Source organism: Bombyx mori, chromosome 22, assembly GCF_030269925.1.
Source record: "Bombyx mori chromosome 22, ASM3026992v2".
In the NCBI taxonomy this organism is placed as follows: domain Eukaryota; kingdom Metazoa; phylum Arthropoda; class Insecta; order Lepidoptera; family Bombycidae; genus Bombyx; species Bombyx mori.
The window spans coordinates 1,815,532-1,829,039 of NC_085128.1; the positions used below are offsets into that span (position 1 = coordinate 1,815,532).

General features: G+C 37.5%; 2 protein-coding genes across 3 annotated transcripts in view; one reads left to right on the forward strand and one right to left on the reverse strand.

Moving 5' to 3' along the window:
• The window catches only part of LOC101743390 (netrin receptor UNC5C), a 183,008-nt gene that overhangs the window by 46,743 nt on the left and 122,757 nt on the right, over window positions 1–13,508 (forward strand). The gene's annotated exons all lie outside the window — the stretch shown is intronic.
• On the reverse strand, window positions 1,328–11,697 carry LOC119630227 (uncharacterized). Its single transcript, XM_062675087.1, has 4 exons — window positions 11,688–11,697; window positions 7,636–10,827; window positions 5,698–5,755; window positions 1,328–1,481 (listed from the first exon to the last, which is right to left on the reverse strand). The coding sequence occupies exons 1-4, from the start codon at window positions 11,695–11,697 to the stop codon at window positions 1,328–1,330; spliced, it is 3,414 nt and encodes a 1,137-aa protein (XP_062531071.1).

The window sequence follows — 13,508 nt, forward strand, 5'->3', positions numbered from 1 at the left end:
CTCCTTCATCCCGATGTGTTTCCAGAGATATTTTTGTCAGGTATCATCCACTCTCCAATTGTGTAATCTAAACGCTAAGATATGTCTTTCTTCAAACAAGCCTTAAGAAGAGCCCTCAAAAAAAAAATTCAGTGGTTTGACTGTGTCCCTGACTGACCGTCAGATAGGTCGTATGCTAGTTTTCCTATCGATTTCGATCGATCCGATAGTAGACTCATTCTCCTTTAGAGGCACCCGGGCCGCTGTTAGCAAATCCCACCTCTCCTGGCTAAGCCTTTGCTCGCCCACCTGTCCTGGTGAAACTGGAAAGACCTCTGGGGAACGAGTAATCCCTCATTAATAAAAAAGTTTGCCTGTATGTGTATAACAGTAATAACATTTTATAACAATTAAAAAAACTTTCTAGTTATTAGGAAACTACTAACAAGCTAAATCTATCACATGTGTAATGTCACCTCGTCGTTAGGGCGAACGAGTAATTTTCTTCAATTAAAACACATCACTGAAAAAATAACTTTTTTTTCTGAAGTTGTTGTAATTCTACGTAAATAATACATTAAATATTATTTAATCTTACTGTTTTGCATCGAACAGTAAAATTCAGAAGCATTAACAATGGGCTATCACGCGTCATGTAACGCCATGTCACGTCATTTCATTTAGGCGGAAATTTGCGGTAAACTTCCTCATGCTTTTTCTGATATTGAATCATAACGTGCACTGACATCTTGGCTGTGCAGTTGACAAGTACCTTAGAAACCCTTTCTGACACGCCGTGAAAATGGAGCGTGAATAATCCTATTAGATGAGGTGGATATTCTTCGTTTACCTTTCAATTTAGTAAGGGTTTTGGGACTAATGTAAGCACCCAAAATTCTTATTTAGTTTTTTTTACTGATACTTCTTAATTAGATTATTTAATTGCTTCCAACCTTAAAATATTTATAAACTTTAATGGCTACGTTCTTTTTATCGACCCTATTATTGAGCCTCGGCTTGGCATAAAATTTGTGGTAGAACGACAGTTTTTTTTTCCTACCTATGCTGATAGCCTTGAGAGGTTATGTCAGCGTGTAGGTGAGCTCTCAGGGCTCAAACCGGAGGTGTCGCTAAAACTGTCCCTAGAAAAAGCAGTGCTTCGCAGTATCTACCATCGAAACGCGACGCACTAGGAAGATCTGGCGAGAAGCTTAGTGGGCTGTGTCTGTGGGTTAATTTTCTCGCCAAGCCCTTTGTCGCAAGTGATGGGTTCGGCGAGGACGGTGACCGGTGCTTGAGGTACCTAGCCAACGACCTAACATAAAATACAGTCCGCTATACCCGACAACTAGGGGTGCGCCATACCCGACAACGCAGGGTGCGCCATACCCGACAACTCAGGGTCTACCATACCCGGGTGCTCAGAGTGCGCCATACCCAGTTGCTCAGAGTGCGCCATATCCCGTTGCTCAGAGTGCGCCATACCCGACAACGCAGGGTCACTACCCGAAACATTCACGGTTTAAAAGTTCGAAAAACAAAATCTTGTTCTCGCTAAAACTAATCTTCAGAGTACAAAATCGAACGCTACGTAACTACGTGACGCCGGTACGTAACGTAAACGTAAATTGCGTTGTCACGCGTATCGGAGTGACGTGAGTTTTGATACCGCGACATGCCGGTTAAGCTCGACGCGGTTCTAATACACTTCCGAATATGTTGGCCGGTTCCGTGTTACGGACGCGGAATTCCGGTTGATGGCTCGTCATATGCATCGGTTGAAATTAATCGAGTTGACTAATGTTTTGGAATCGCAGTTGGAGTGTCAATTAATTGGATAATTGGCAGTTTATCATTAGTTAAAAGCTTAGATTTAATAGACACGACAAAATAGTTTTCGTATAATTGTTTATCTATAATATGATCTACCAATTTTTTTTAATCCTTTATTTGGAGCGTGTAGCGGAATAAAATTATTGTTTATTTTTTATCTCGAAATATAGACTAACTATACACACATCAGGTCTCCCATAGATACAACACAGTGAGTTTGTCTCAGGATCTTCTCAGTGGGTCGCGGTTTTGATCCAGTGGTAGATTCTGCAAAACACTGCTCATGCTAAGGCTGGTGTTAGCAAGTTCTCTCTGGTTGAGTTAAATGAGTTCACCTATCCACGCGCGCGTAGTTGGAATAGAAGAAGTTGGAAGCTTAGAAGAAGCTATCAACGATTAGGTACTGAAAAAAAACTAAAACGACTTTTCTGCTACCTTCTTTGCCTTTGATTTGTGCATAACAAAATGCTAGCATTATTTTCCGCCGAAGAATATCAATATGTTTCATTTTCGATTCTGAATAGTAACTATGTGTTCCCATGAATATACACATCCAATTCAGACGACAGCAACACCCGTCCACTGGCCATGATTAAAAATGAAATGTAATTTACCACCCTCACCGTGGCCGGACATAAATCAGCGCGAATGTATGCCAAGATTCGGGCTACCAAAACAAACACATAAAAAAACGGAGGGGGGGGGAATGCAATTTGCATATGGAAACGGCAACATATGTGACTCGCGTCTATAGACGTAGCGTGCCGGCCATACCTATGTCAGTATAAACACGTGTTTTATTAGTGCACCGAACATGACACCGCACAAAAAGTTGTTCAGTGATAAAAACTTGATTTTCGCGTTCGTTTAGAAGTCAGACGTTGACGACCATACTGTCTGCTTGATAGTAAATGGTTACCGACAAATACCTAATTTGAATAATAAAATACCACAGCGTTAAGCAAAAATCGAAGGGAGAAGTTCATTTCATAGAAATTTGAAGAAAATAGAAATTTTAATAGAAATTTTAAAAATTTTAAGAAGGTGTTTCCCGAGCGCTATAACATGTCTTTCTTCAAACGAGGCTTGTGGAGAGTATTAAGCCGTAGGCAGTGGCTTGGCTCTGTCCTTGGCATTGCTGAAGTCCATGGGCGACGGTAACCACTCACCATCAGGTGGACCGTATGTTCATTGCGTGATTGTTAGTAAATATTTATTTATTTATTTATCTCCCTACAAGGGCAATAAAAAAAAATCTAATATATCGTAAAGTAATTGTTATGAATGCTTTCACATATTTCATGGCTCAGTCAAGGAAAGCTACTAATTCTTTTAAGCTATTCATAATACATATATGATTGCTACACCACGTAAGACATCAACGATGAAGGAAAAATATCTTGTCCGTAAAGTAAGATAATAACGACAAAATTGAAACATCGACCTCCATTTTTTATTTATTATTGCATAGATGAGTGAACTCACGGCCAACTTGATGTTAAAGAATTACATTACAATGCGAATGCCGCTACCTACTACCGCTAATAATTTTAATAATTTATTATTTATTAATATTTAAATGCAGCGGCTAGCTTCCTATAAATCAAAACTTGATGATAAAGAAGAAATTTGTCTTGATATAATTATATATCAATACTTCATAATTATATTATATTTTCCTACCAAACCTATAATAACAGTCGTGGGATGTAAACAAATAAACCCAACATCCTATTACATCAAATCGAAACATGCAATTTCTAGAATAATAATATATTGTATAATCACTAAAAACTATGCACAATTCGTTATACCGAAGTCAAATTCATCTGGGGTCGGAATAAAAGCAACACTTCATATTTGTTATTACGAGTGTGGCTCGCGGGAGGGAGCCATTCATATTCAAATCACTTTCAAATCTACAACTATTATTATGCCAGGCCCATTGTACCGGTCCTTAGGGACCTATATCATTATTCCTTAGCGTCCTTCGAATCACTCCCAAAGTATTGTGCGCCGCGGCTGGACGCAGCGCGTGGGCCAAATCGTCACGAGGGTGATTCGAAATCGCTTTGTATCAATTTACAAGGCATTCCCCATTCACACTGTCACAATTTAAGTATATTTTACGGTATTACAAAGCACTTAAAATTATAGTTTGATTTACGTTTGAGCGGAATACGTTTACAGCGAAGTCGTATCGTTGTGTTACGAAATAAAAAAAAGAGTTATAGAAATCTGAAGGTCCACGAGTAATAAAATTCGTAGTGGATAAACGTGAATTCATCGGCTCCTTTATGCTGTTATTTATGTGATGCTAAAACATTTTAATGTTTCGTTAATGTTTTGGATTCGATGCTGGTATCGGACGGTCTAATGCGTGAGGCGCCTAGATACCGGAGTGCCGCCATCCGTCCCCGGCCATAAACTTGGCCCGGACAAACACCCTCCCCCATGCAGTTTTTTTGTTTTTTTAAATAACCTTGCTCTGTTTTGTCAGGATTCGGGGTTTTATGTTTCAAAATATTGACACGATCCGTGTTATTTGCGGACGCGATGTTTATATTACCGAAACGCGTTGAGGCGGAATTGTCATCGAGGTCGTCCAATTGATGGTTGGGTCTATTATGGTTGACACGTGTTATTGACATGGACAGTCGAAGGTATGGCTGTCTGATGTTAAGCGGTTTTAGAAATCCATGTAAAGCATGCTAATGTTGCCGCTTGTCTTGAGAAGTGACCAATTGATGAACCAACCGGCTTTTTACACGTCTTTATAAAACTTATTGAAAAATATATTAGTATATAGTTCAGGTGAATGCTACTTTATCTACATACGAAATAAAAGGACTCGATGTTCAAATCCCGAAAATATTTTTCAATATTTGTAAGGAGATATATATGATCGACTTCCACTATGAAGGAATATAATCGTTTAATAAATATCTAAGCTCTAAAATATAATTTTGTCAAAGGTTCCCTGATAGGGCGTCAGCATGGGTATCACTATTACTGCCGCGAATCATGTCAATCAAGATTTCCGTTTTGAAGAGTGAGGTCAGTTTTTGGACAATACAAATGAGGCTTCGATCTCATGCCAAAATTTTTATTAATATTTGTGGTAACGACTTATCAAACGGTTGGTCGTTAGCTTGTTCTTCTATCTATGTAATAAATAAATTTTAATAAATTTGATTTAAAAATATTGTAAGAAAAATGATTTTATTGTAAAAAATGCGTGGGGTGCATGGTATCAGTGGTTATAAATATTTTATGAACAGATATAGGTAGAAGGGTTATTTTGATAATATCCTCAAAAGCACCCCACGCCTTTTTACAATAAAATATATTTTTCTAACAAATTTAATACAAATTTATTAAAGTTTATTTTCTATCTTTTAGTTGGATTTTCTATAACAGCGTATTTTTTTAGTTTTTTTAAACGATATATTATTTATTTCTCATTTTTAGTTGAATTTCAATTTTTTAAATTTTTTTTAAATATTGAATTTTCATCGATCTTTAATAAGTATGCCAAATTTCGAGTTAATCCGACGTTTTGAAGGGGGTCAAAATCATGTTCAAAGATTCCGTTACATACTAACATACATCTGAAGCTAATAAAAGCGTATTAAAAATTATGAAATCGTGCACAATTTCGAGTTATATTTTTGTTGCCTTGGTATACGAACGAGATACGCACCTGATGGTCACCGTCGCTCAGCCATACCAGAGACATAGGCAAGCCGCTGCCTACCACTCAGGACTCTCCTCAGATTCGATTGAAGAAGAGTATGTCGTAGCGCTCAGAAAATACCACGAAGGAAAGTTCAACCCAAAACCAGATGTAAATTAGCCAAAAAAAAAATTATCTCTGGAACTCACTTTGCTTGAATGCAGTAGTTCTGGGTAGTGTGGATGAACTTCGCTTTGGTGTCTAGTGCTGTTATAAAAATTAATAGTTGATTGGATCATGTCAAATATTTCAATCAGAGTACTAATAACTGTACAACGTTTTTAAGTACCTCATTTTATTGGAACAAATGCGCGAATATAATCCACATTATTTCGATATTCATTGCACTTCGGATATATAAATCAAGCAAAAGTGACGCTTATAAAGAAGAATGTTTAACTAAACAAAACAAAATATTTCAAAGAACGATTGATCTTTAGCAATGCGCATCACGTGTAACTGGCACTACATAGCTGATACCAACATTTATAGTTCTAAAAGCCCATGATTCTACATTATAAACGCATATCGCTCTTCCGTTTATGGTGTTAGAATGATAAATCCAGGATATGACAATGCCAAGACCATTGTCTCCGAACTAACAATGATGAGACGAAACAAAAAAGAGAAACGGCTGAGGGGAATAAATCTAAATCGCATTTGGCCCGCGTTCTTTTTGTACATGTAGCTTTTTGTTTGTGAATTCGTTCACAGAACTGGTTTGAAGATTACGGTCGTGCAGGGTGTTGGAAACGCTGTGAGACTGGTAATTTCTAACACCATAATAGTTATGATTTAGGTACTGATGAGATATGGTGGATATTGTAAGCCCGATCAGTTGAACGTTACCATCCCGCCTATTTCGGAAACAATTTTTACAGCAAGGCTAGGATAAGCATAATCTTCAATTCAATTGAGACGTCGACCTCATATCTCAAGGTGGGTGGGGTCAATCACGTAATGACGTTCATTCCATTATTTACCATCAGGTGAGTAGAGAGCTCGTTCGCTCTACCTTGCAACAAAAAAAAACCTTTTTGAATGTTTAACTCGGTTAATGTTTTTGGGAATCACAAAAAATCTCATAAACAACGAAAGGTTAATGTCGCCAGCCGCCTAAGCCCTAAGCTGGGAGCCTTGAGAAGCTATGCCAGCGTAACCGAGCAAGTAGTAAATAAAGCCTAATTTATGGATTAACAAGTTTTCTTTAGTATTAAACTACATGTTATGAAAGCTGAGCTGAGTTGAAACTGAGAATGATCTGAATATCAAAAAGTGGTGAGGATTGTCACAATCATATATGTATTAGTATTTATGCAAATCTTGAATGTTGATTTTGACTGAATAGGTTTGTACGTATAGAATTGTGCAACCACAAAAAAAAAAAAAAAAAAAAAAAAAAAAAAAAAAAAAAAAAAAAAAAAAAAAAAAAAAAAAAAAAAAAAAAAACAATATGAATGATGTAATTAAGTTTCAATTTAGTTTGCGTACTATCCGTAAAGAAAAACTGTGTGTGGTTGCAACGACATTTATTGTGCGACTGACTTCACTTTTGACAAGTAAAAATATAGTAATTAGCAAAGAGTATAAGGTTAGTAACAACATACCGCCCACCAAAGGACTACTAAGTTCTTTCTAAATCTATTGCACTAATTACAACGTCAAGGTGACTTCAAAACAATATTCTACAAAACGAAATAAAGGTTGCTTAAATACTAGACATCATAATACAATATGCTTAACTTGCGACTTAGTATAATATTGCTACAGTGACATTGGTAGAGAATCTTGACAAAATTACAAGATGACTTTTCACCGAGTGGAATCCACCGGCAAACGACATAATTTTGTTATTGATCTTGCCCTTAAGATCCAATATTTTGATCTGAGATAACATAGCATTAACTGAATCCCTCCATGTAGTGTCTTGATATGGGCGTCAGCAACGATCAAGTGTACTAGGGTGTTGTCATTTCCAAGAATAATTAGGTGTTTTCGGTCATCAGGTAAGTTAGTATGTTTAAGGCGACCGCCCACCCTGATGATATGATTCTCATCCAGGTATGGGTTTAGCGATCGTAATTTACTTTTTCTTCTAACTTGTTTCTTATCTCTTATCCAATATATTTCTTCTTTGAATTCTTGTTGTACTAACTTAATGCATGTGATAAGCGCCTCTTCAAATTCTTGTGTAGTTATTTCCTTGCTCGTACTTAAATTACTTTTGTATCTTAGAAATCTTTTACAGTAAATAATAGTTTTTAGTAATTCTGGTAACGTATCAAAATCTTCAAGCTGAGCGGTTAAAGGTTTTAATTCTTCTGCATTGTGGTAAATATTTAATTTTATTGGTTTCATTTCTAATTCTGTTTCCGTTATTCCTGGCTTACTGTATATTATTTCTTTTTTGAATAACCACTTGGGCCCTGTCCACCACAACTCTCTCTGTTTCAAGTTCACCAGCAGCATGCCTCGCGACCCGATGTCTGCAGGATTCTCTTCGGAAGCTACATGGAACCATCGATGTGTGTTTACATTCTCTACAATTTCTACGACCCGGTTCGCCACGAATGTCTTCCATCTATGAGGATCACCAGATAGCCATGCAAGAACAATTGATGAGTCTGTCCATGCATAGATGTTAGAAGTGGGTATACGCATTGCATTTTCTATTTGCTTAAGTAACTTTGCTAATAACAGCGCCCCACATAACTCCAGGCGTGGTAGAGACACGGTACGGAGTGGTGCCACTCTAGTACGGGCAGCTAATAGATTGGTGAATACTGAACCATCTTCCCTCTTCACACGAATGTAAGCTACCGCAGCATAGGCTTTCATGGAAGCATCGCTGAAACCATGAACCTCGATGTTTTCCATCTGTGTGCTTACTGTGTTTAGCCATCTTGGAATACCTATCTCTTTTACATGTTCAAAGTCTTCTCTAATTGTCAACCAATCGTGTAACAGCGATTGGTTAATCTCGTCATCCCAGCCAATCGGTTCTAGCCATAGCCTTTGTATGAGTATCTTAGCCAAAATTAAGCTAGGGGCGATCCATCCCAGTGGGTCAAAAAGTCTTTGAATATCAGATAGTATGCCTCTCTTTGTAATACTGCTTGACCTTGCTGGTAAGTTAACTTTGTACTGAAACTGATCTGTGCCCAGGTTCCAGATCAAACCTAGGGCTTGTACATTTCCATCCAATTTAAAATCCAATTGTGCTCGAGATGTACGGTTGTTTGGTTCTATAGATTTCAAAAATTCAGCAGAATTGGATGACCATTTTGATAATACAAATCCACCTTTCTGTAGAATATTATCTACTTCTTGTGCTCTCTTTATGGCTTCAGGAGCACTGCTCTCCCCCGACATTAGATCGTCCATGTAAAAATCTTCTTTAATAATTCGAACAGCCATTGGATGATTTCGACCCTCATCGTCAGCTACCTGGTGAAGCGTTCTTACAGCCAGGTGAGGAGCCGCCGCTGTACCAAATGTAACACGAAGCATACGATATTCTTTAATAGGGTCTGTATCATTCTCTCTCCACAAAAGGCGTTGATATCGATCGGCGTCTTCTTCATAAAGTAATATTTGCAGGTACATCTTTTGTATATCACTTGCATAGCAAACACGATGTAATCTCGATCTCATAAGTATGTTCCTTAAGTCCTCTTGCAGTTGCGGACCTACAAGCAATTCATCGTTTAGAGAAACGCAGTTAGAGCCCTTCGCTGAAGCATCAAATACTACGCGTGTCTTAGAAGTTTCTCTGTCTGCGTGTACCACGGCGTGATGAGGTAAGTATACTGATTTTCTCTCATTTATTTCATTCTTAGGTATTTCTTCCATGTAGTTAGCTTTTATGTATTCTTGCATGACCTTTGTATAATCTTCTTTCAGTTTAATTTCTTTCTTAAATCTTCTTTCTAGATGAAGTAACCTCTTTCTAGCTATTTCTTTCGTATTTCCTTCAGTCGAAATTGGATTCTTTGTATTAAATGGCAGCCTTACTAGATATCTTCCTTCACTATTTCTCGTATGTGTGCTTTCATATATTGTTTCACATAGCTTTTCTTCCTTTGTTAATATTCTCTTTTTATCATTGTCAATTTCCCAGAGGGATTTCAACATATGATCTATATGGACTTGATGATGAAGGACCAGAAATGATTCATTTTCACGGTTATTATCGATTTCTCCGAAGAGGATCCACCCCAGGTTGGTTTCTTGGGCACATGGAGAACCTGGAGGGCCCTTAATAAGTGTTGGTTGCACAATCTGTGCATACTCTTTAACACCAAGAAGTAAGTCTATCGAACCTGGTTGGAAGTAGTCTGGATCTGCCAGGTTGAGTCCTTCTAGATGTGTCCAATGTGTGACTGTTACAGCTTTGGAGGGGATCTTCGTGGTCAACTGCTTACTCATAACATATGCTTTTATATTGATTTCGAAACTTGGATTCCAGCGGGAGCCAATCTTAAGTTGAACCACGGGATCAACATTAGTCCTAGTAGATCCTACCCCGATGATACTTCCTCTCGCTGATTGCCTGGTAAGTTTGAGCATTTGAGCCGCCTTCTCGCTTAAAAATGAAGCCTGCGAACCTTGGTCTACTAGCGCACGAAGAACAACGGTTTGGTTATGTTCGTTCCTCGCTAAAACCATCGCTGTGGCTAGTAGTGCTGTGCTTTGTTTAGTACAGTGATGTGACGCCACCATGCTATTTATAACCTCTTCTTTCTCTTCTACCCCGTGGTGAGATGCACTCGGTTGATTTCTTTCCTCAGTTTGTGCCGAGTCTTGATGGCGGTGGAGAAGAGTGTGATGCCGTCTTCTACATAAGCGACAGGACATTTGTAACTTACACTGGTAAGCAGAATGCCCAGGCACCAAACAGTTAAAACACAGATTGTTGGTCTTGACATAATCAGATCTTTCTTTAGGTTGCAGTTTGGTAAAATTCTTACAATGACATAATGTATGTTTTTCTTTACAGAGCACGCAAGTTCTTTCATTTGGCTGTGACGTGGTAGCTGTGGCAGTGACTAAATGTGAACGTTCTCTTACAGGTTTGTCACGGCTGCTACAAGTCCCTGACACGGACAATACAAGTTCTAAGGTACGGTATCTTGACTGCAGGAAATCTTTTAAATTCTCCCAAGTTGGTAGTTCGTCCTCTGATTTTGAATAAGCTGTCTGCTCCCATTCTTTGTGGGACTCCGGGTCCAACTTCTGTATCACAAGGAATATAATTATAGGATCCCAGGAGGTCGTAGCTATATTTAAATTTTCTAAATTATTCAAACAATCTGTCGTGACGTCTAATAAATTTTTTAATTGATTTGCAGACTGAGAACTAATTTTCTTCTGATTAAATAATTTCTTCAAAACTGAGTTAATTATTAATCTTTTATTTCCATACCTTGACTTCAAAATATTCCATGCTTTTTTATAATTGTTTTCCGTGACTTGAACAGGTTTCAATAATGTTTCTGCCTCGCAGCTGACTGTACTCTTAAGATAATGTAACTTTTGTACGTCACTTAAAGCCGGGTTCTTATCCACTAAGGAAGTAAATAGGTCTTGAAACGTAGGCCAATCTTCATAGTTTCCAGTGAATTTAGGTAATTCGATTCTCGGTAACCGAACAACGTTTTCGGTATCCGCAATAATCTTAGAATTATTTGATGAGGACGTTAAAGTACTCGGCGCGGCTGCTTGTGTGAAAGATTGCAAAAGATCTTTTAAATCGGCTAACAAGACGAGATACAAATCTTCGAACACAAGGTAATCTTCATTTTGAAAATATGGTAACTTTTGTCTTTGTTCTTTCGGTGTTATTTTTACCAATTGTAGATGCGTTTGCTTAAATGTAGTCCAATATTCTTCGATACATTTGATTCTTGCTTCTACATAACCTCTTGTCAATCTAGCCTTTGGACATTTCTTTAAATTAATTTGAGTTTTGTTTAAGAGCGCAGCGGTATCTTCTAAAACATTCAAAAGTTCATCCATAGTACCGTCCAACCAGAAAACGGAATAAAATTGTAATATTTATAAATTATGTATAAATTATTTGTCTTTAAATCACTGGAATGTGGTTTACGGCTTACTGGAAAACAATATTTTCACTGACCGGCGTCCATTTTCGATAGCTTGTATGTTCAAAAAAATCCGCTCGAATTTGACCAATATGAATGATGTAATTAAGTTTCAATTTAGTTTGCGTACTATCCGTAAAGAAAAACTGTGTGTGGTTGCAACGACATTTATTGTGCGACTGACTTCACTTTTGACAAGTAAAAATATAGTAATTAGCAAAGAGTATAAGGTTAGTAACAACACACGGGGCTTTAACCTGAGGACGTTGCTAACACTAGCCCTAGCAAAAGCTTCGTAGAATCTATCACCGGATCGGAAACGCTACCCATTGAGAAGATCCTGCGAGAAACTCAGTGGACTGTGTTTGTCGGTTAGTTTACTCGCCGAACCTTTCATCGCAAGCGACGGGAGTGACGAGAACGTTGATCGGTGCTTGAGGTACGGAGGTTAGTGAATCGGGAAGATCCGAAATGATGAGTTTAGGACGACGCCGACTGCTTACAATTCGGTCCGCAGGATCGGTTATAATTAGGTTGAAATCTCATGTGTTAATAAGAGGCTGACTTGTCCTTAAAATTGTAACCCATGTTTGCTGCGTGGCATAAATAAGCCGGGTAGTTGTACCCACACGTATGGACTTACACTACGTCCCACCACCAGTTAAAATTCTAACCCGGTAACGCTGACATGGTATCTCTGAACTATCAGCCAAAGTAGAAAAAAAAAGTTAATTTTTTTTTGATAAAAATATCGTACTTCTTTCTTTAATTGAAATTGATTGCACTGTTCGTATGTGTTACTTTAGCAAATGTTTATTTATCGACGTTTTATATAAACTGTTATATAAAATACCTAGATACGGAAGAGCGATATGTAAATGAAAATTTAATTAAAACTAGCGGACCCGAAAGACGTTGTCCTGCAAAAACTTATTCAAGCGGCCGTTTAGTTTTAGTATAGATAAATAACCTAGATGCCAACTGCAGCGCTATCTGCCGGGATGATTTGTGAATCTAAGCCATCCAGAGTACCACTCAAACGAATACAAAAAAAATCATTCAAATCGGTCCAGCCGTTTAGGAGGAGTTCAGTGACAAACACACAAACAGAAGAAATTTATATATGTATTAGCTGATCCGGCAGACTTCGTAGTGCCTCAATCGATAAATAAAAGACCTAAACTTTCGTATAAAATAAACATAAAACAAACAAAAGGAATCCGTCCGACGGGGGACACATCAAAGGAAAAACAAAATTGTTATTTTTGTTTAATTCCGAGCATTTTCATATTTATTTAACTTTTAAACCTTCTCTGGACTTCTACGAATAATTCAAGACCAAAATTAGCCAAATCGGTCCAGCCGTTCTCGAGTTTTAGCGAGACTAACGAACAGCAATTCATTTTTATATAGATAAAAAGATACCCCAAGTTCAAGATAGAGTAAGATTGCTTAATAATATAAAATATTAATACAGTGACTTCGAAGCATGAGATAAAAGTATTTAATTTCAATTAAGTTTCGCTGTCGTGTTTATTTCACCGCCCTGTTAGCGAGGTACGTTATCAGAGGAAATGTCAAGAGTGACAGTATCTGAAAGGCGGTATGCCGTGATTACCCCCATTATGAGGCATCACGCGTCAAATATTGCCGCCATGGTATATATTTATTTTCTTAATTCCGAAGAAAATTTGAAATTCAATAAATTACGATGAAGTTTTATTATAACATATTTTTTGGCTTATTACAATATGCAAAAAATCTTTGCATAATATTATTATGATGAAAGATATTTTTTTAAATACACTCTCCACACTACACGTGTTAAAGCCATTCAAAATTATAATGGATAACTG

Excerpts from the sequence above, each read along its gene's own strand:
- LOC119630227 (XM_062675087.1), bottom strand. Across the intron at positions 5,756-7,635 it reads GAAACAAGTTAGAAGAAAAA|CACTAGACACCAAAGCGAAG; the intron begins GTAAATTACGAT and ends TTTTTATAACAG. Across the intron at positions 1,482-5,697 it reads AACTACTGCATTCAAGCAAA|TGACCCTGCGTTGTCGGGTA; the intron begins GTGAGTTCCAGA and ends TGTTTCGGGTAG.